The 23,562-nt window shown below is 46.7% G+C and overlaps 1 protein-coding gene across 1 annotated transcript; it reads right to left on the bottom strand.

Moving 5' to 3' along the window:
• Positions 1 to 10,465: 10,465 nt before the first annotated feature.
• Positions 10,466 to 22,808, bottom strand: LOC146176272 (uncharacterized). The gene is made up of 5 exons (XM_084582589.1): positions 22,537 to 22,808; positions 21,210 to 21,326; positions 19,920 to 20,128; positions 19,275 to 19,363; positions 10,466 to 10,573 (listed from the first exon to the last, which is right to left on the bottom strand). The coding sequence occupies exons 1-5, from the start codon at positions 22,652 to 22,654 to the stop codon at positions 10,561 to 10,563; spliced, it is 546 nt and encodes a 181-aa protein (XP_084438715.1). The 5' UTR covers positions 22,655 to 22,808; the 3' UTR covers positions 10,466 to 10,560.
• Positions 22,809 to 23,562: the final 754 nt, after the last annotated feature.

Raw genomic sequence — 23,562 nt, 5'->3', positions numbered from 1 at the left:
GTTAGAGTGTGCGCTGAACTGAGCATCGTATGATGCGAGACTTTTTTTTTAATTTTCAGCGGCTATTCACAGGGCTTAGCTTGTCGGAGCATAAAAAAAAATCCCCACGATTATGTTACTTCCTAATGCGAAATTTGAGCGCAGCTCATCAGCTGTTTCATCTTTTCGATAAATTGAGGCAAAACGAAGAGGCGTCCGTGTGCTGTGCGATGTCAGGGCACGTTAAAGATCCCCAGGGGGTCGAAATTACTCCGTAGCCCTCCACTACGGCTCCCCTTTCTGTCTTTCCACTTTCACTCCCACCTTCCTCCCTTCCCTTACAGCGCGGTTCAGGTGTCCACAGAGCAAATGTGACAAATACTGCGCCTTTCCTTTCCCGTGAACCAATAGAGAAAAAAAAGAGGCAAGGATTTCGAGCAAGGCACATAAGCACAATTACATACTTCTTTTTTTTTTTAATTTTTCACACGTATTCCTTCAAGAAACACTCCACTAACAGTTCTTGGCTGTCATGAAAGAAGCTTTGTGGTCCGAGAAATGAAGAAAGCAATTGAGTTATCGGGAGGTTGCGGGAGGCAGCGCGTGGGTCCATAGGAACGTTGCGCAACGAACAGATAGCAGCGACTCGCTGACGCCGCTAGCGAGTGAAGCGAGCCTGGAAGCGAGTGAGAACGGGATGCACGCACCGTGATCCGCCGCTGTACGGTTGCTTTCTGCGGATGAAGGATGCGAGCGCTGTTGTATCCCCCTCCGGACCGGTCGTCTCGGTGCGCCCGCATACTTGCGGAGCGGGTCGGCGTTTCCGCAACCGGAGAGCACCCTCGCCTCCACTCAGGAAGAGGGGGGGGTCTCTTCTTTCTGCATGGCGGCGACGGTGTTCTACGCAGCACGTTGTGTTGACTAGCTAACGACGTCAGTCAGTCGCTGCTAGCGCTGCCTCCGGCGACCCCCCTTTTTTTTTCCTCGTGTGCTCCGGTAGCTGCGCGCGCTCCTGCCCCCATCATTCGCCGCTGAGTGTACCCCCCCCCCCCTCCTCCTGAGAGGCTCCGGTGGCCAAAGCGCCGGCTCGAACGGGGGGGCTGAAAGGGGGGCGGAACTGGTTACGAGGCCGACGCCGACGCCGCCGCGAAACCCAGGAACGGCCGCCAAAGAGCTGCGCTCTAAAAGTGTACGAATACGAGCTTGTCTGGTTGCAGTGACTGAAACATATATCGTCAACATCACTACGTGATGTGACCTCTGCGCGGAAATTAAAAATTGAAATACAACTAAATGTCGATGGGTTGAACCCAAACCCTACTCCGAACTTTACAAAATTCAGTTGGTCCATGGCCAACTCTCCAAAATTCAGGAGTGCACGAGAAAAAAAAAAAATCTAAGGAAGTTATATACTGCCACTGCATTGCCTCTTAAGGAGACTTTAATAATAATAATAATAATAATAATAGTAATAATAATAATAATAATAATAATAATAATAATAATTGGTTAACTGGAAGCAAAAGACGCAGTATCTGTCACACTTGTTCCGTGGAAACCTGAATCTCACCGTAAGAAAGGAATAGGAAGGTGGAAGTGAAAGTGGAAAGACAAAAAGAGGAACCATAGTTGAGGCTACGGAATAATTTCGATCACCTGGGGATCTGTGGCTGTAGGAAGGAGGAAAAGAAAATGTACAGACCTGCTACTGGCTCTGTAGCTGAGCCACCTCCCCTGCCTGATTTATTTTATAGGAAGGGAAAGGCGCGGTAACTGTCTCACTTGTTTTCTGTGGACACCGCAACCGCGCCGTAAGGGAAGGGAGGGAGGTGGGAGTGCAAGTAGAAAGAGAGAAAGAGGAGCCGTAGTGGAGGACTACGGAGTAATTTCGATCACCTGGGGATCTTTAACGTGCGCTATCGCACAGCACACGGACGCCTCTTCGTTTCGCCTCCATCGAAACGCAGCCGCCGAGGTCGGGTTCGAAACCGGGTACTCCGGCACAGTAGTCGGGCGTCTTACCACTGCACCACCCCGGCGGGGCCCCCCGCCCCGCTGCCTCGTGCGGACAGAAGAGAGGAGAGAAAGCAGAGAAGAAAAAAAAAAGAAGAGAGAGAAAGACGCGCGCCGCAGCAGCCGTCGTCCACTACCTAAGCGGTGGCGGGGGCAATGATGGCCTATAACAGATAAATATTCGGTGTCAGGCTAGCCCCCGCCGCAAGCGGTTTTCACCTACCGTCCCATGTCCCGTAGGGCCAGGAAAAACCACCCTTCACCACCTCCTCCCCGTGTACTGACATCGCACAGTAGCTTGTGGTTTTTGAGCATGCATCCTTATGCTCTCAACTAACTCTTTATTCTCCCGCGACAAGTTAAACGACTAAGCCCAGTGCATAGCCTCTGAAAATCAAAAATGTCCCGCAGCATGCGATGTTCAGTTTAGCGCGCACAACAAACTTCGCCCGAATATACGGGACGGAACATTAATTAGAACGGAAATTATGTCTCCTAGCACGTTTGGACGTGTACTTTATTTATTTATTTATTTCATAAATACTGCCGACTGCCCTTTGGCGGTCAAGGCAGGAGTGCACAAAGAAAAAAGAATTACAAAGTAGTAACAACCAAATAACAGCAACACAGGGCGATTACAGTACGAGAACAAAATTCAATAAGACCAACGGGAAGCAAAAAAGTACAGGCAAATCATCCGACGTCAAACAGACTAAGTGATCAGAACAAAAACAAGGAAATCGAAATACACTGTGCAGAGGTGGGCATTTGACCTCAGAAATCTCGACCTCACCTCAAACTCAAAAAATATTTGGCGACCTCACTCAACCTCAACCTCATCAATTGAGGTTGAGGTCCCTTAGGCGACCTCACCTCACTTTTCAGGTGACCATTGGCGACCTCACTCAACCTTACCTCAAACTCAAAATGTGAGGTTGAGGTCGGGCGCTCGACCTCAAAAAAAAAAAAAAGAATCATTAAATTAAACCGGAACCTAAAGTAAATATACATTTCTCGGTATTCCTAGGGTATATAGGCTAGCCAGAATTTTGTCGTATGAAGGCTGTATTTTACTCCTATTTTTTTACAACAATTAATATCCCGGATAAAAGCAGAAAAACTCCGGACACTACATGTCCAACTCTGCACTAAAGTGGCAATCCGCTCCCCCTCCTCGCCTTCCTTTTTGTGGTCGGTTTCAATCTAAGGCCTACATGGGTACCACGTTACTACGCACAGGCCCCTAATGCAATACAAAGAGTTTATCCCATCTGACCCACGTGAATAAGATTCGTATTAGAAATAAAACAAGCCAGTTCTTACTATAAACTGAAAAGACAAATGCTGTTGACCCTAGTGACGACGACAACAATGACGATATGCTCTTTTGCTTTTCCTGCCGCATAGCGCTAAACAGACAGGGACACAGCGAGACAAGCGGGACGGGCGTTTTTTTTTTTTTTTTTGTCGCCCGTCTCGTATGTCTGGCTGTGTCCCTGTCTGTTTAGCGCTATGAGGCAAGAAAACCGACACCAACTCGCCCAAGCTTCCATCCTTGCTCTTTTTCTTAATTCGAAAAAAAAAAAATGATGATTACCGAGCTTTTTTCTAATACACTGTACATTGTTTTGCGACAGAATACATTAAATTAGGAAAAAATAGGAATACAGTAGTGCCTCGTTAGTATGGACGCTTTGGTTTCCGACCAAAACTGTCCATAAAGCGAGTCATCCATAACAACGAGTCATGAATAAAAAAGAAAAGTATATAATTGAGAAAAAAAATTATTATTAATGGCTGCTGTTTTAATTAATTTGGGTATATAAACACAGCCGAGATGTCGATGCTACCCTCTTCTCCATAAATCCGTCGACCCGAAACATCATGTCTGTTCTTTAACCTTGTCAGCCATATCCTCTTAGTAGCTGAAGTCAGTAACGCCTAGACAGAGCGCAGAATAATATTTCTCAATAAATATCCCCTTGTTTTACTGAACAAAAATTCCGTAAGTCATCACAGGTAAAACCTATCAAGACGGAGGAGAAGAAGCACCCATAATGTTGCCGAGGCAGCGAGCCTTCTCTTGAAGCATTTCGTCGCTGACGACAGCACCATTCGCGTACCTATTCCCGAACCACATTAACAAGGCTGACTCCATGTCTTCGAACTGTGCTGGGCGCTGTCGGACTGTGGCTTTCGCTGCGATGCCGACGTTGAGCCATTTATCAGATACCGTTGACCTGGCGAGGCTGAGGCCTAGTTAAACTTGGGTCCAGTCTTTCATGGCTTGGATTGGCTGAGATGGCTTTTCCCGCTTGTATTCACAGATTTCCCGCTTCGCGCCTAAGTTCATCTCTATTCTTTTGCATTTAACTCCCGCTATGCCAAAAGTCAGACTTAAGTTGAGGGTTCCAGGCTCCTGCTTCTTTGCATTCTTTTTACCTAGTTAACCTCACTGACTTTCCGTTCTTCTGATTCTCTTTCTTGCCTTCTACTGTTTCTGTAAGGAAGCGAGGGCTATCAAGTTGGCAGGCTACTATACAGAGGGCTATCAAACAGCCCTTTCCTGTGCCGTTTGTATGTGTTCCTATGAAACAAACACTGCAAGCTGAAGTACAGTTTAGAACGACGGCTAGCCAACTACGAAGAGCTCAGACCTTGTCAAGGCCGCATCGTTGACTCAAGGCGAAACCGACATGCGGATCGCTGTGGCGCAAAGTGTGGTAGTTCGGCAGCGCAACAGTGCCGAAAACCAGGAGCATGAGAAGGAAGGGCGTCCAGGACGGGATGCCCGATTCTGGTTGCGTGCTCGTCGCCTTTCTTTTGTCGCTCTACTTCGTGAGTGTGTCTTAACACTGACCGAAAAGCGTTAACGACTTCGTGGAACACACTTTATGTTCTGGGATAGAAAAACTTCAGTTCCCACCCCCAATTTTGGTGCTTGTCTTTGTTCTTATTATTTCTTTCTTACGCTTTTACCGGCCTCGCTTCAGCAGAACGTTCAGCAGAATTTATTGCGACCACATGTTGCTATTTTCCCGACTGCGGCCTCTAGTTGCGGCGCTACCGCTGCACCCAGAAATCTCCCGGTTCCCTGCTTTTGGGATCTTTTTTAGTTAGCTGACCCTCGGTTTGCTGTGTACGATCCCTGCCATCCACCCTCCTTTTCTCCTCCTCCTCCCTTCCTTTCCATTCTTGCGCCCCCCCCCCCCCCCCCCTCCCTTCCTGAAACGACGACACGCCCGCTTTGGTTCTTTCCAACTTCACAGGACCCGTTCAGGCATCCGACTGTATCGGCTGTCGCAAAGGTTCCCGGCTTGCGCACCCTTCTTTAACTTGCGTTCGGACTCCCCTGCTTTTTTCAAACGATGTCCATATTAACGAGACAAAAATACATGGGCCGAATAAGCTGTGTGCATTCATCCCCTGTCCATTGTTCAGAGAGCGAGTTTTTATATTAACGAGGCATAAATACATTGAAAAATCTTCGCCCCCAGAAAACTGTCCATAATTCGGGTCCTCCATATTAACGGATGTCATTTAATGGGGCAGAAATTTTCCATAATAGCCACTCATTAAACGACTTGTGAATTCTAATTCCCCAACAAAACAAACAAAAGAGGAAAAGACAGGAAAATACCAATTAATCATAAAACTCGGCCAACGCCGAATAAACCTTCAGAAAATTTCCAAAAGGAATGCTGTTTATCTTATGAGGTCCCAACCGGCCACTCCTGGGCGTTTGTTTATAATTCTGTGATCCCGTGGCGTATTGCAAGAATTGGCGGAATTGCTTCTTTGAAAACCACGCTTACATTAAAAAATTACAAGGGTCGGAACTGCTAGGAAAGAGGGTTAAACGTGAACCACTTTGCTGTCGCGAACATCGGCTCGCCCGTCAAATTTCGCCGGAGCAAAATGTCTAACTCCCACCCGCTAAAATAAAAAAAAAACACGATATAAATACTTGTACGTCCGAACTGAATACTGGATGCCATTTCGCCAACAATTCTGAGACGAGCTTCTTGTGGTATTCACTTGTTTTCCTTTGAAGACTGAACTAATAAATTGCACGGTGGTGTCTCCGAAGCTGCTTCGCCGCATGCACCGTACGTGAATCTAGAGAAACCGTTTCCCCGTTAGTGTCGTATAGTTACAGCACATAAACGTAAAATAAAGACAAGAACAACAGAAAGGAGGCGAGCAAGCAGCCCTGAGGGACCGCGCCCCCTGCTGTGCACGTGCTCCTCCCTTCGCCGTCCGTCTCCATGGCATCTGGTTTTGTTCATGCAGTGAATGCCGAACTGTCACCAATACACACCAAAAGGCAGTGGCGTATGTGTGCCAGCTCCGTTTTCAGAGACTAGATCGAGCTTTCCAATACTTGTAAAAGAAAAAGAAAAAAGCTAAATGACCGCGCCGGTAAGTGGAAAGGAGGGTTGTGCGATAGGCCTCTGAAAAGATGCCAAAGAAAGAGCCTAATGTGAGGGAAGAAGCCTGTTCTCTTTTCGGCAGTGTACGAACTTAATTGACATACAAGAAAATATATATAAAGAAATACCATGTTGACGAAAGTAATAACAAATGTCGCACACTAAAAACAGAAGAGAACTGCGCTTCCCAGAGCGTATAGAAGGTTTGAGGCATCGACTTAGTACTGCATTCCTCAGTGCTAGCATGTAATTGGCTTCATTCACGTATATCTAAATTGATTTTTAAAGAAAAAACAAATGACTAAAAAAATTATTCCGACATCTGGCCACAAAAATTTTCATCCGATTGATTTGTCCGTCTCGAGCAGACGGGAGCACAAAAGAGACACGCTCAGTTCGCCACACCAATTCGTCCGTCTAGACACCAAAATGTCGAGCCGGAAGCCATCTCAATACTTTCTAGCTCATAAAAACATGTAGGAGGACGCTTCACTTTTTTTTTCTGCGCCCGAATAAGAGATTTCAAGAGAAAACTGATATTATGAAGTTAAGAATCCCTTACTCTCCTCTTTCCCCCTGCATTGCTTGATTTCACTAGAATTTGAGAGAGAATCAAAGGGCCTTAGCCGAGCGAAATCATTTTTTTTTTTTTTTCATTGGGCTATACTGTATGCAAGCCCCATATATTTTTTTTGTCTCTTCTATCTCGGCAAATAGTTAACATGAGCAGGCTTCTTTCCTGTATACTAGCTGCGCCTTATCAGCTGTGCCATCCGTTTCATCCTCTTGCATGTTTTACCGCTATATTGGGTATGTAAGGAACACTAGTATCTTCATCCCATTGCAGTTGTTCGGGGCCACCTGTGAATCTGTTAGAAGAAACAAGCAGCACAAGACCAAAGAGAAGTTGTATTTTATTCATGTTTTCATTTTTTTTATCCGTCAGATCACGTCCTCTAACAATTTCGCTGCACCATTTTCTAAGTTTTTAAGTTTTCGTGTAATGTACAGCGGGGTCCGTTATCGAATGTAAGGCAGCAGCCGTGACGTTAGCGCCTGGAAACGGGCATGCACACGACAAACAGTACTGCTCTGCGCCGTCTGCGCAAAGACAATTTGCTTCTCTTTTTAGTTTGCTTGTTTCTTTGCGGCAGCCAACAAAAGCACCGCGGGTCAACGTGAGTTATGTGCTTTGCGCGCTCCTGGGTGTTTGAGCCTGCGGCAAGCATCGGCACAAACAAGTCAGAGGAAACGGGGGTGGCGGGCGCGGGGCATGAGGAGTTCGTGAAGTAAAAAAAAATATATCTCCTTCCAAGAAAACCAGAGGGAAGCGTCCTCGGGCTGCGGACATTACGGTGGAATGCCGAAAGCTGGGCAGGGGCTGCGGCATCCGGTCGTCCGAACAGGGGGTAACCAAACACCGAGAGTCGGCGGGCACACCGTGGCAGTACGCTCAAGCTCCGCGTCAAAAGGGAAGCTCTTCGAAGAAAGCCGCGGCAACAGCAAAAAGCCTGGACCTCACAATTTCGACCTCACACAATGACGCCCTCACTCAACCTCAAACTCACGCGTGAGGTTGAGGTCCAATTTCGTGACCTCACTCAAAAAATTTCGAGCTGCCACCGACCTCACCTCAACCTCACCTCACTCCGTGAGGTTGAGGTCATTTTGAGGTTGAGGTCGACCTCATGAGGTCGAAACCTCATGAGGTTGCCCACCTCTGACACTGTGTACTAGACGCGCTACTGCGGTACATGAGCCGAAACAGCAGACAAGAAAGATTCTGAAGATACCAGGTTGGTGATATCGCTTGGCAGTCGGTTCCATTCGGAAATGGTGCGTGGAAAGAAGGAACAAGAATATGCTTTTGTTCGGCATCGTGGCATCAAGATAGTCCGTTCGTGTTTGTTACGGGTGGGGCGTGTTGTGTTGTATTGCATGTAACTCTGAAAATTCAGTTTTGTTTTATTATGTATGATATTGAACAACATTTTTAGTCGGTGCTGCTTTCGACGGGATTCAAGCGTGGGAAGCCCAGATCTGTTGAGCAAATCAGATACCGAGACCTGCCGACCATAAGCGTGGTCGGACAACAAAGGCATGAAGCCTAGCGAAGCATTTCAGATGAAGCTGGAACAGGTGGGTCACCGCCGCTTGCTGCGGGGGCTAGCCTGCCACAGAATTTTTATCTGTTGTAGGCCGTCATTGCACCCGCTACCGGTTCGGTGGTGGACGACGGCTGTTGTTGCGACGCGCGTCTTTCTCTTCCTTTTCTTTCTTCTCTATTTTCTCTTCTGTCTGCACGAGGCAGCGGAGGTGGCTCCGCGTATACACAGCCAGTAGCAGGCCCGTGCATTTTCTTTTCCTTCTTCCTACAGCCACAACAACAGCGAAGCATTTCGATTTGCCAGCGGTTGTCGTTTCTGTTGTTGTAGTGGTTATTTATTGTATGTACAAAAGGAAAGAAAAGATGTTTGCCAGCCCCGGTATCTGCTATCTTATATCTGAAGCACCTGAACTGGGGCGGCGGAAATAAAGGGATAGCGAGGAGAAGGTAGAGGAAATCAAAGAGGTGCGTGATAGGGAGAAAGAAAAGGGTAGGTAAAAATAAAAGAAATATATACACTATGTATGGTACAGTATACAGTAGTTTGCTTGAGGCCCACCCGCAAACGTCTTAAGTCACTGAGCACTCGGCACATCGACTGGAAGCGTTGTCCAAGTGTACATACAGTGAGAGGGCTGCGTGTGAGGTGGAGGGAAATGGTATTGAGCGGGCTTCCCTGCGTGTTTCACGTTAGGAGCGTCCCGTGACTTTGTCGCCATGGCACCTGCAACGCCATGGAGTCCATCGTAGACTTTGGTCTTCGATATAGTTGTCCCTGCGGGGAACAGTCCCGAGAGCGTCCGAGACCGTCGTTGACGCAACGTCCTGAGTAGTGGGTTTACCTGGAGTCTACTGTGTACAGCCTATGGGAACCCAGTCCTTTTAAGTGACAATGAAAAGCATGCCTTCCATGACTAATCGGCGACGCCGGCAGCCTCGTCATCGGCAGCGAGCGTATCCCTATTGAACAAATCTATATATATATCGGACCTATTCATATCGGGTTATTGGACATGAGAGTTGTGGGAGTGGTAGGAGTGGTAGGAGTTGCAGGTTAAGTGTGTTGTAGAATGTGGTCAGCGCCCCTCGTTCTGGGAAACATTCGGATGCAGGCTAAAAAAAAAAAACGTTCCGATAAATAAAAGAAAAAACGTACGTAAATAAATAAAAACCGGACTGGATCCCATTATTGATGTGTTGTTTTTCCTTGCCGCCGTTTTAGTGCGGTTGTGTTAAAATTTGCTTTAGTTATGTGCTGTTGTATATTGAATGCTGTTGTTTTCTATTGATGTGGTTTCTTAGTTTAGTGTTAAGTCGTATTTTAGTTGTGTGGTGTTGTATATTTCAGTTGAATTTGTTCGACTACAGGCTGATTACTTTGTAAATAATGTATATAGCTCTCTTCTCTATGTAAACGCGTGTAGTACCATGCTGAAAAAACAACTAGGCCACGGCGACAGATGGTTGCTGCTGTGCTTATATTCATCATTTTCTAGTGCTGTTTTGCTGTTTCGCACTTTGTATCTTTTTCTCAAGTGTGGTCGTCCTTTGACGATTGCCTTTAAACCTGCTAAACCTTTTTTTTTTTTTTTTTATCACCATGGATAGCCAATATCTTCTATTGAAACGTATCAGTTTTTTGCACTTCTAAGAATATGCGAATATGTTATGTACTGGTGGCAGTGCCTACCGACCGCCGCCGCCGGACGACTCGACTTGGTAGCCCATCTCTCGCAGCTGGTATGACGTCATAGGTCATCTGGGGTCATTAAAGGTCAAACGTGTCTACCGACCGTCGCTACGCGAAGAGCTGAAAATGGGAGTAGTAGTGCTTTCGCAATAAAACCACCTCTCCACGCTTCGTTTCCCTTTGGCGTTGGAAGGTCTTGGTGGCGCGCGTGCACAATGTGGTGTTGATAAATGGAGCCCCGCGCTGATTTCTTAAATTATTTTATTTTTGACGTAACAGCACTCCGCAGCAGGAGTCTTCGGCAACTGCACCAGGCATCTGAGGCGGTCATTTGCTCATTATTCCCTGTCCCTGAAAAGGAAAAAAAAAAGAAAGAAGGTTACGAGTTTGAGCAATGAGATATGTAACCTGAAGAAACAAAACAGATCAACGTCAATTGCAGGGTAAACTTGAGTTAATAAGAGTTTTGCTGAAATTGGAAAGAAAAAAATGGACATTCGATGTTCCCTTTAAATGAGTAGAATTCACGAGTGGCGGCCGTTATACATAAATAGTATAGGTACAGTACGGTCCACTGTTAAAGGGAACATGAGGCGACGTTGCTGCAGCCCCTTACAAAGTACTCCCGAGAGAGCCAGCGACAAACGATGGCACAAGGGGCAAGCGCAGTAAACACGACCGGCTGCTCTTCCCGAGCATGCACTTGGTGCCACTATCCATTCTTGCCAGTCAGCGGTCGGTGGCAGTGTTTTGCTAAGTGTTTAGGCCATGCGATCTCATGTTCCCTTTAACAGTGGACCGTGCTGTACCAAAAGAAGAGCTCATATTAGACAGGATGACATTAGGAGGATAATCCAATCTGGAACTCAAGAATCGATGAAGTAGAATCGCGTCGCCTGCTGGGAATGATGGTAATAAGCCTGGGGCAATAATTCGCTCATATCAGTTTAGGACTTCTCCAAGGTCAGCCAGAATTCGGAAAAATTTGTCACAATGAGTCGACAGGCGTGTAAGCTACCTGGAAAGTACAACCATCCATGGGAAATCGAGCTTCACACGAAGTAACAGTTCGTCCTCTAGGTCATTCTTGCCATACGCACCAATTTTGGCGCTTTACCGTCTCCAATTTCGTTCAAAAAAATTCTAATTGAACCGTCAAAAACAATTTTCCTTAATATGTCGCGGAAAAAAATGCTCCCGTCGTGTGACAGCCCTTTGAATTTTTCAGTATAGAAATTCATAATAACGTTCTTAAGGTGGAAGTCTTAATAGGCTAGGGTGTCCAAATCGGGGACGCGAAATGTGAGCGTATGACTGTCCCTTATGGCGCGGTTCAGGTGTTCACAGAGAAAGTGCGACAGGTACAGCGCCTTTCCTTTCCTGTAACCCAATTACTAGCGCGAAAACATTATTAGGCTGTGTAAAATGAGTAATTACTTATGATTAATAATAATAATAATAATAATAATAATAATAATAATAATAATAATAATAATAATAATAATAATAATAATAATAATAATAATAATAATAATAATAATAATAATAATAATGGTAGTGATAAACAAAAAGCAAGACGAAAAAGAAATTATCAAATAAATACATAAAAATAAACAAAGGCATTCCCAATGCAGTTTCTGCGGGGACTTTTAATTTTTCTCTTTCGCCGTCTAAATATTTTTGGGACAAATTGTATACGTGCACTTCTTTTCCCATACGTAATGACAATGCCTGCACATGGTTGTCACTTTTTTTTTTAATTGGTGTTGTAGCTCAAAATGCTCCATTCTGGAACCTTTGTTCTTAATACCAATGCTACACTCTCATGAGCAATGTAAAAATTTTCATCGGGTTGCCTATAACATGTATACAACATGAAAACAAAATTTTTTCACACTTAGGATAATCTGAGCAACGTTAAAAAGAAGTGGTAAATTTGCTAAAAATTGCCATTGGTGCGTATTCAGACGAAAATATTATACTGAGGTGCTCACTGCAAAATACAATTATTTTAATATGAAGTTTTATTTTAATTTTGCTCGGCGATTTTTATCCAGCTCTTGTTCGTTTTAGTCGAGAAAAAAGTTGAGCTCCGCAGCGCCGGTCACGATTGCCCCGTAATGTCATTTCACTGCGGAACACAGCCTTGGCTCTGCCTGAACTGATGGTAGTTCCTGGCCCTACGGGGCTGGGACGGTAGGTCAACGCCGCTTGCGGCGGGGGGCTAGCCAGCCACCGAATTTTTATCTGTTGTAGGCCGTCATTGCACCCGCCACCGCTTCGGTGGTGGTGGACGACGGCCGTTGTTGCGGCGCGCGTCTTTCTCTCCCTCTTCTTTTTTTCTTCTTCTCTATTTTCTCTTCTGTCCGCACGAGGTAGCGGAGGTGACTCAGCTACAGAGCCAGTAGCAGGCCCGTGCATTTTCTTTTCCTTCTCACAGCCACAACAACAACAACTCGGCTCTGTTCAGGCTGCGCGGTTTCCGCGCACTCATGGTGGTGAAAACCTTTTTCACGCGCTCAGCTGTTGCACATCCACTTCGAGAGAAGCCGTCATCAAGCTTCTCGCAAGCTGTGTTTACAAAAGTCGTAATCTTTGAGATTAAAGGGTGCAATCAAGTGACCCGAGGGGGCATAATCGCTTCGGAAGACCGGAATCTCACCATGGGTAGACTCTCTGCTTTCTCTTGTTTCCACCAGCCAATCTAGGATTTGCCGGTGACGACAGCACGTTCATCAAACGATGAACACTGCACGTCTAGCAGATGCGGCAAATGTTCTTGTGTGAACAGTGCTGACTATCCTATGGAACGCACCAGCTTTGGTTTGGTTTGGCTTAGTCGTTTAACGTCCCAAAGCGATTCAAGTTATGAGAGACGCCGTAGTGGAGGGCTCCGGCAATTTCGACCACCAGGGGTTCTTTAACGTGCACTGATATAGCACAGCACACGGGCGCCTTGCTTTTCGCCTCCATCGAAAAGCGGCCGCCGAGGCAGGGATTCGATCCCGCATCCTTGGGCACAGTAGTCGAGTGCTTTAACCACTGCACCACCACGGCGGGTGCACCAGCTTTGGACGCCGAGAATAATGACTGTATAAAAGCTCAGCAGTGGAATAGCAAGGCACGCAGTCGGCTCGAATCAATTATCTTTATGCCTGAAGAGTTCTACGAAAATTTGTTAGAGATGCTGAAAGAGCTATAAGACGCAAAAACTTGGTTAGCAAACAAGAAACAAAATATCTGGAAGAGTTAAAAGAACCTAGAAAAGGAATAAGCAATCCTGCTCATGAACTTTGCGGAAAATTACAGTTTTTTTGTTCAAGATGCTCGGCAGTCTTGCCACTGGGTCAAGGCAACATTGCACCCAGTTGTAGCCAAGAAAAAGCAGCGGGAATTTCTGTCACGTCGTTTTATTTCAAACAAACCCTAACGCAACATGCTGCCAGTACCAAGCTTTAATCTGAGGTCTTCAGAATATTGAAAGAACATTTTCCACGACTGCGAAAAATTAATTACTTCTCAGATGGGGCCGTCTTTCAGTATAAGAACAAAAATCATTTTCTTAACTATTATTACAGCGAAAACGGTTTCGGCTTATTGGTGGAACATATTCGCAACGTCTCGTGGCAAGAGCGTTTGCGATGACGGTGGGCTGCATGATAAAGCGCGTTGCATCAAGGGCAAGCCCGCAAATTCCTCACGAAAGTGCACGACAAGACATCTCATCAGCATGTTATACCATAAAGGATGTATTTGGGATATATCTCCCTCTGCGTTCCAGAAAGCGCAGTTCAAGAAAAAAAAAATCTACTTGATCGCAGGCTTAGAATGCCCATTCCGGTGAAAGGCAGACAGGCGTTGCACTGACTAAAATTCGCACCTCTCAGTACTGTTCTCATTGGAGAAACAGATGAGCTTCAAATATCAAACCAGGTATGCGGACAACAACTTTCGTCCCATCACCAAGGAATTCGGCACTACCAGGCACGCGAATTAAAGCATGGGCGTAGATTCTGTTTCAAAGTTGATAAAGTGTACAGCATTTATCAAAAGTTTACAGTCCAGGGGGTCTACTTCTGAGCGATACCATGAGGCTCCCCTAGCGAAAAAACCGCATGAGTCACAATAACCTCATATAGATTTTTCATAAAACCTCATGCTAAACTTATACAAATCTCATACAATATCATAGATTTCTCATACGTTGAATGATATTTGTATGAGATTATATGAGAGTTATAAGAGTTTAGTATGAGTTTAGTATGAGAAATCTGAATGAGGTTATTGTGACTCAGAGTTTTTTCGCTAGAGTCGTAATGCAATCCCAGGTTTCCATACTAGCTGAAGGCAATAAGAGTTTTCTTCCTACCCTCTCCAATGGCTAGGACTACCATGATTATTACAGAAGTCATATTATACGGCTTAAAAGCTAACCCTCTGGGCTGTAAACTTTTGATAAAGGCTGTACATATTATTAAGGTTGTGGTTTCCTACGTGGACATAAGCCACCAACCACCGCGGGTTCGAGCGTCGCGCGAGCCGAAACCCCGATCAGCCGTTACCACGCGCACCCTGAAACACCGCAGCGCACATTCAACCTCCACCGGGAGGAGAGCACTTCGCTGCAAGGACACCAACCTCCAAGTTCACGAAGGAGACGTTTATTGAAACGCCATCCTCCAGCGGCACATACACACACACACGCACACACATACAAAATATACAAAACGCACAAGTGACACGGAGTGCGCGCCGCAAGCACGCAAGGGCGTGCTGTGATCTCTCTCTCGCAGTGACCAAAGGGTTCCTTTGAGAGAGAGTGGGCAACCACCGCAAGGTACGCCTGTCGCGGATCGTTGGATCACGATCGACAGGCTCGAGTTGCGCTCTCAGGTACGACCCGGAGCAGACGAACTCGAGTACACACTGGTCTGCGCGGACAAAGGCCGGCAGACAAGAACAGTTGCGTACGCACCTTGCGATGTCTCGGAGGGGTCTCTCCCTGGGCTCCGCTCGGAGGGTCGCGCAAGCGCGGCCCTCGAAGCGGTGCCAATTGTTCAATGGAGACGAAAACAAGGCACCCGTATGCTGTGTCATGCAATGCACGTTATAGAACCCCAGAGGGCGAAATTTTCGGAGCCCTCCACTATAGCGTCTTTCATATTATGAGCCACTTTGGGACGTTAAACGCCCCAAACCAATCAACATTTACTAGTGTCATCTCGGAATAAAATATACGGTTGAAGCTGATTAAGAGATAAGCATTTTTGTTTAGCACTTTCACAAGAACAACACACCTTAAGTGCTGGATGCATCCGTGGTTGAGCAAAATGCCTTACTCTATATTTGCGACAAAAACTGTTGACGTTCCAGAAGTCGAGAGCCCGGCGAAGTGCCCTGAGGCTCCTGTACAATGGGGAAAGAGAAAACGCAGAGGGACGAGGAGGCGAGGCTTCGATCTCATCAAGTTACCGGGGCCCCTCGAGTCGTTTGATCCAGCCCTCACGCACTGCAGACGCAGATGGCTTTTGTAAACAGAGCTTGCGAGAAGCGTGATGTGGGCTTCACTTAAAGCGGATGTGCCACGCCTGAGAACGTGAGTTCGCGCAAAACGAGCAAAAAAAAAAAAAAAAAAACAAAAACAAAAATCCCGACTAAAATAAAAAAAAGACCAGGTTAAGAAATTGCTGAGCAAGAGTAAAATGAAACCTGCTTATAGAGGAACAGTATTTTGCATGTGTGCAGTGAGCACCTCTGTGCAATATTATCGGCTGAATACGCCACGCTATGCAGATTTTTATTTATTTATTTTTTTTTTTGCGAATTTGACTTTTTTTGCACGATATACAATTTTAGTGCATTCTTTTTTTTTTCATAAAATACAGTATGACGTACCCTGTAATTGGACTACCATAAAAACACTTCTGGAATACTTATGCACAAGGACGAAGACAAAATGTTTCTTTGACCTGTGAAATTGCCATTGCTTGACATGCGTAATGCGCTCCGTTAGAGGACTGTGAATCAAACTGCTCGGACTGTATATCTTTGACAAAGACTATACATGTAAAGACTTTATGTGAATAAATAAGAAATTCGTATTGGCCACGAACCCAGCTTTGGTCTTTTAAAGAAGTTCTAAAATTCAGCTTCCCGAGCTCAAAACATGAAGCGAAAATAACGCAAAAATCTTATCCAGGCAAGGTTTTGGCACATAGTAAAAATGGGGAGAAATAATTCAATTACGAATTTTTCACTGAAACGTAGTCTTGCACTAGTCGCGGAAATTCAAAGGGCTATCGCATGACGGCAAAAAAAGATTTTTACTCGCGCTGGATATTAAGGGCAATCGCTTTTGACGGTTCGGTTAAAGAACAAACACACAATTTTTGGAACGGAATTTGAGCTATTCAAGCGCGAGCATTGGCGCGTTTGGTAATGGATATATTTTTGTAGTATGCTGATGGGACCGTTGTCAGCCCACTTGACCCCCTCCGCCCCCCTTCCTCTGGCCTCATCCTTTTAACTTTACGGCAATGTGTAGTAAATGCTATAAATAAGTAGCACGCATACTATATGGGCTTACATGTACATACTAACTATGCCCAATAAGCAGGCAAACGTTACATGCTTAACCTAACTTTCCTAAATTTCCACTGAGCACCAGATATCTATATCGTGTTTCTGCTGTCTCATTTTGTCTTCACAGCTGCATGTGTATACGACCACTTCTTTGCGGTATTCACGGTGAGGTTGTCAGTAACCGGACGCGCCGAGCCCCGTGACGACGTTCTGATTAGGCTAAGACGTCACATTATCTCGAGATCAGCTACGAACGAGTGACATTATAGAGTGCGCACTACGCATGATATACAGGCAGCCTTTTATCAACGCGTACTCAGTGGCTGGTGAAGAAGCGGTTGATATTGTGCAAACGCATAGCGGCGAGAACAACATGGTTATCTTCGTCGCCTTTTCTCACAGTGGGGCGAGTAATCACGGAGTTTGTTTCCAAAGAGATTAATCTCTATGGGGAGTTTGGCCTCAATACTGGTGCGCAATTCAAGAGCTTTAATTCCCACACATAGCTAACGGTGAACATAAGGAAGTCACTTTTCGTCTTTTTTCCTTTTTTCCTACTACGCGAAAAAATTGTCAACGCAGATAACTGATAACTGTATCATTGCACGTGTCATTATCACAAGACCCATTCGGCATTTTTCTTCGGGTACAGGTGTACTGTATCGGCGGAGCGCTGACCCTGACTTCAGTTAGGACATGTGCACGGAGCTTCCCTGTTATCGAGCCCGTTAGCTCTTCCCTTTCGTTCTTGGCACGTGCGCACAGGTATGCAACTTGAACAAGCGGCGACAAATGCAAAACGACCTCTTCAGCGTGCTGAAGGTGCTCGTCCCGTGGTCATTTATCGTGAACGCGCCTATTCCGACAAAGCAAACATAGATAACTCAGTTACACTGACCCATTCCAATAAGCAAGCATACGGAACACTCATACAGAGATCTGATGAAGGGACAGCACAAGCGTGTGGCGAAGGCGCCCGTTCTGTGGTGTACTCTGTCAGGACCACACCCATGTGGAGCAAGCGAAGACAGACAGGCTGGCGTGAGATTCGTCCTTCCCATGCGGGTGACTTCGCGAGCAGCGAACACGATACCGTCTCGCGGTTATCTGTTAGCAAGCCTCACTGCGAGGCCCAGCGTTTCTGGGGGTTTCTCCCAAATCGCCAACGCGACACGACAGGGCATGCGGCGAGACCGCGCGTGGGTCTCCTCCTATCTGGTTCGCACCGGGATGAGAAAGATAGAGCGGGTGCCCGACTACGGAGACATGTCTCGCGGCTGAAAACGATCGTGTTCAAGGCTGTCGGGGCCGGGAACGCAAAACACACGACTCTGACAAGCGAAATTTCTGTTCGCAAGCGCGGAACAGAATGCGGTGATTTAGCGTTTCATCGTTCGGAGGTGTGCTATATAGAACCAAAGATAAGACACTACTACCTGGCGCTGGCATTAAGCTGGAACAAACTAGGATTGAAATTCTCAGTGTGCACACTTGGTCCTTGGTAGCCTCATGCCCACGGCTTCCGTGACAAAGCTGCATAAGGTATGCATTGTGCATGCCAGCCAACATGAGACAGAAAACTTTATTCAAATTTTCCACCTGCAGCAGGTAAGCCTGCGTTCTTCAACGTTTACTGCCAGGTAACCGAACGACACGCGCGAGGAAACTATCGAAAGTTCCGGCCTATTTGACTTTCGTGTCGTGCAGTCAGAAGCTGCTTGAGCCTATGGCCTGGCCCTATATATGACAGAGGGCTCCTTCCATGCCGTAGCGACTGTGCTTCGGTGCAGATGAAATTAATTGGACAGAACACGCGTATGAAGAGCTAAGAGACTGAAGGAGCCCAGGTAGTAATACGTTAATCCCGCGTTGCTAATCAATCAATCAATCGATCAATCAATCAATCAATCAATCAATCAATCAATCAATCAATCAATTGGTTAGACTGTCGCAGCTTCGGGGCCTCTGGTTGTGGAAGCTCGTCTCATGGATCCGTTATGCTCCACTCTACTGTGGCATAATTTTAGAGATACACGCGTGACGAAACAGAGCGTGAGAACGAACTGTAAGGAGTGCCTGGGAGAAGCAGGAAGACTATCGCAGTGTGATCAGCAGCCGCGATAGGTTCAATATTTGTTTAGATAAGCTTGAGGGCCTCATGTGCCTCGTTAACTGACCGCATCACCCAAGTAAGGTATACCGTTTTTAAACAAGTTTCTTTCGGAGACTTTGACGGCATAAAACAAATGCGCAATTCGAAAATTCAAAATAAATTAATTAATTTAATTATAAAGAGATCAAAAATTGGAACGCCGCTCTAAGCATGTGTTTTTGGCAAAGCCAGCGAAGCCACGCCGCCAGCTGTGGGCTGCGGAATGTTTCAATCGGAGTAGATTTCAGGCCCCGGACAAACAGTACAGACTGCAAGTTGAAGTCCAGCGGTGTACAGAGTATCAGTCCCTTTACTCACAGGATCTCGACGGGTATCAGGACGCAGGCAATAGGGAACTTGTTCGTGCCTTCTTTGTCGTACACGTAGACTGCGACGTTTACTTTGACCTGCGAGGAAAGAAAATGGAACGATATAGATATGCTCATTTTGATAGCGTCGCTTTCACTTGTCTGTTGTCTAAACCTGAACGAGTTTTTTTTTTTTTTTTGTGGCGCTTAGATCGAAAATATACGTGGGTGATTAAAAATCAATTACCATACTTCTTCTTGCATTATGTTATTGAGCGACCTTGCCAAAAGAACTGCTTGTCCAATGATCCTACTACGGTCATCTGGGGTAACCAATCCATCTAAACTTAGCTGCTTGCTATCGAAAAAAAAACAAAACCTACCCAACGAAAAACATTACACCTTGAAGTCTACTCGAAGCCCGGAGATCGAAGCCCAGTAGCCCCCAAGGTTCACTGCCTCTCCCACCGACTGACACCTGCAACACTTTTCTGGTGTTCGACCATGTGGACGACTAGAAGGCCCCCTGGTATTGTATACCCACAATCTTCCAAGCTCGTAAATGGAGTCTCCACTCCTATGGGATCTCCACTCATCATGTGTGCCATCATGTCATCATGTGTGCCACATGAAAAGGCCAGTATAGGGCGCGTACCTTAGGGAAGAACGGCTTGACGAAGAAAGCGCCCGTGTGCTGGTAGAGGTGTCCCTGGCGCAGACCTCGGTTGCCCTGAGTGCACTTGACGTCGTCGTCCACGGACGCCGTCGCGTTGCAGATGTTCACCTCGCGGCCGTACGGCACCATCACCTTGTCGAAGAGCCCGTAGATGCGTCGGTAGATGCCCTGGGTGCTGTTGCGGACGCCTGCACAGGACCGAGATCGTGTACAGCGACGACGAGACTAATGTCACAACTAGCGTGTCTTCCTACACAAGGCAAAGCAATAAGCACTTTTGCGGGAAACCCCTGAAGGCGCATATACTGGCTCAATCTGATTAGAGCAACCTACCTTCCTGAAGTTAGGGAACGGGCTGTATACAGGACCGACGAATTTACTAAGATCAGTGAGATGATGATGATAAGCTCTTTATTTACTTCCAAAAATAGGGGAACTAGCCGAAAGACTGGTTGCACTGCTTAGAGGAGGTCAGCAGGGATCCCTTGGGACTCTGCGGCCTCCAATGCGCGCAAAATGAGCTGGCGCTGTTGGGCGAGTTCGATGGTACGCAGGAGGGACTACCACGCTTCCACTGTAGCTGATGTGTCTGCGTTGTGTTGTGTACATGTCCACATCATGTGAATGAGTGTGGCTGGTTGTGAGCAATGTTTGCACGTGGGTGCGGCTTCGCCTTCAGTGAAGAGTTCTTTAGTGTTTATGCTGCCCCGCAGCTGAATCGTTCACATGCAGTGTCCTATACCACTCGGGCCTTAAATTCAACCCACAACTCGGGACACATTGACAAACGTTTCTTCCGCAAGGGCCAGTAGACAGGAATGTGAAGAGGAAAGAAAGTGGGAGAGAGCGCAGAGCGCCGCTTACCCCACTTACAGTCGCTTCAAATCTGCTTTCTTGGGGGCAGCATCATGAGGTCACTGCCTCACAAAATTCGCTCAAAGCAGTTGCTCTTGCACACTTACACCGCGAAAAGCACCCTGAGCAATCGGCTGGTGTCAAACCTTGAGCAGCGGTGTGTGCGTGCGCGTATGATGAAATATTATGGAAAAGAAGCGATAAATTACTTTCTCCCGCTTTTTGAACTAATGACTAACAAGGTCGCGGACCACGTGTTTGCTACTCCAAGCTTGCTCCATAGCTGCGAGACGGAACCCGCTATGGTGATATTGTTTATCGTCACGTCTCCAAATACCAAGCTGCCTGCGGTCTTGTTTGAGTCTCAAAGTATACTCCAGGCGGTAGTGCATTATGGACTGATAATGTACGTACGGAACTGCATCTCAAGCTTGGCGCTTGTGTTCCTGAACAGCGGGCACACGTCTGCTTCGTCGCATCCTTCGAGGCGGGCCCAAGCGTGCTCTCCGGGATCGCCCTTCGCTGTGGTACCTGCAACGTGAGGAGAAGACGTCACACTTGAGACCTGGCAGCGGGAAGAAAATGAGGGTGCTGTACAAGAATACGCTAATGTTGTGTGCGCAGCTAACGCTATTTGACAGCCATCATTTCACACTGCAAAAAGAAAAAAAAGACGAGTGAGGAACAAGGAAAATAAATTTCGCTAGACGGGCCCCGTCGCTATTTATTGTCTGTATTCCTTAATCCTTGAGCTTATCGATGAGAATCAGTGTACTTAGACTCAAGTGTACGGTTTCTCTTACTCATACAGTTCCTTATAAACTCATAATGCTATCAAAAGGTAAATTCGCCCATCTGGGATATATCTGAAAGCAGGTGTTTTTGCGTGGTTTGGAAAAAAAAAATATAAGCAGTTAGCCAGAAGTTGACGTTTCGTAGAGAAGTACATGCGCTTTGTGAAAAGCTATCATCTCTCTCACGACATGAGACTTCGTAGAGATATAAAAATGCAACTGGTGAGCCTGGACAGGCAGCGAGGACTTTTCAAGGAGGGGCAAGGGTGGGAACCGAGCACCCACCCCAAATAGTTTGTTACCGGTTGGTACGCATCGGACATCGCCAAACGCCCTCTGAAGCTTGTCGTTGCGGCATGCTCCTGGGCGCTGATGCATATTTGAAATAGCTTCGCAGATCGAACTTGGAGGTTCAACTTCCTAACGCGGATGATGATAGCGAGTTAACCGCGAATAATGACTTAAGCGATTCCGCACGTGATAGGCAAAAACTTCATTCCGCTCTTGTCCTCATAATCATGCACGGACCACAACACATCCGGGCCCGGAGATGAGACATTATGTGCAACATGACGTTTTTATCTGCGGCTTTCTTGAACACCTAACTCTAAAGCCTTCGGTTCCTTCCTTGTACCGCCTGTCCTGCACCTGTTCATGAAATAAAGATCGCGCAAACAGAGCGTGGTGATAAAAAAAAAATTAAGAAATCACTGGACCCAGCAGCTTGACGTTGAGTCCCTTATTCAGGCTCGCGGGCAGCGCGAAACTCCGAAGGCTCGGAAAGGCAGGATGACAGTTCTCACCAGGGTGCAGAGATTCAGCGGTGTCCTAAGGTTTCGAATATAGACCTGTAAAGACTGCAAGACCTCGGGTCTTGCTATCTTTTGAGCTGTCGACATTTTAACCAACCCAAGCCTGCAAGTGACACAACTGGTGAAGAGGCTTACACTGAAGGAAGGGCCTGAACCCTTCTCCGTGCTCCTCTGACTCCTGTGCCCGTGTCCAGCTGACGAAGAGGCAGAGGAAGGCGACCGTCGCCGGCAGGATGCGGCGTGTAGACAGCATGACGGCTCGTAGGTAGTTTCAGATGCCGAAGGCTCTAACGACGGAAGGATGCTACTTCTCTCGTGTCCACACGCACTCACCACTCGGTGTCGTGTGCTTACGCTGACTCGACTGGACTGTCGCCTCGGTCCCAGCCGCTGGATATGTGGGCCTGCTTATCGTCGACGTCTGGCTCGCTGAGAGGGTGAAGGCTTGACGTCACGTCAGTGCGTGCACGCGGGCGTCGTCTCCGTGTGAGGCCCGCTGCGATCGAGGATGAGAAGAAGAGAGGGACGGAACTTGAGCTCGCTGAGTCGAAACGGGACACCGGGGTTCAAGGTTCGTCTCTGCGCGCTCTCAGCCTCTAGCTTACACTCAACGCCTCGGCGTGGCTGGCGATATTTTTGTTAATTTTCTTCCATTGTTTAGCAACTTCATTTCCGTGCAGCAAAGGCGCCGATGGGCTTCCCTTTATAGAAGACCACACTTACTTTTGCGCAAGGTACTCCTCCCTGTGAGGCGTATGCATACATAATCGCTATTTGACTCTACATTCAGTAGATTGCAAGAAAAGAAACAAAACGCCGCCGAACCCCAAAGAAAGTGCGAGGATTTTTTTTTTTTTAGGGATTAACACAGCATGTATTTCTCGACATGTAGGCCGCTATAGAAAAAGTTCTGACTTAGGCTAGTATTGACCTAAATACGAGTCAGTGACGCCGCGTTCTTTAAGTCGACCTAATTTTTGTTTAATTCTAGACAGTACAAGCTTGCATTTGTTACTCCCCTTACTCTATGGTCCGAACCTGTGAGGTAATTTGAGTAAATGTGCGCTAACCGCTCAGAGCAGCGAATCAGTGTTGTGCTCCTTCTCAAAGGCCTTTTTTTCAAGGCCCCACTAATTTGTTGGTTCAACGACAGTGCACGGA

This window comes from Amblyomma maculatum, chromosome 10 (assembly GCF_055883805.1).
Source record: "Amblyomma maculatum isolate TAMU_Amacu chromosome 10, ASM5588380v1, whole genome shotgun sequence".
Lineage (NCBI taxonomy): Eukaryota > Metazoa > Arthropoda > Arachnida > Ixodida > Ixodidae > Amblyomma > Amblyomma maculatum.
This window is presented reverse-complemented; position numbering and strand designations above follow the sequence as displayed.

Coding starts and splice junctions, on each gene's coding strand:
- LOC146176272 (XM_084582589.1), bottom strand. CDS start 22,654: ATGCTGTCTACACGCCGCATCCTGCCGGCGACGGTCGCCTTCCTCTGC. Junction 21,327..22,536: donor GTTCAGGCCCTTCCTTCAGT/GTAAGCCTCTTC, acceptor CTCACGTTGCAG/GTACCACAGCGAAGGGCGAT. Junction 19,364..19,919: donor TCAAGCCGTTCTTCCCTAAG/GTACGCGCCCTA, acceptor CTTTCCTCGCAG/GTCAAAGTAAACGTCGCAGT.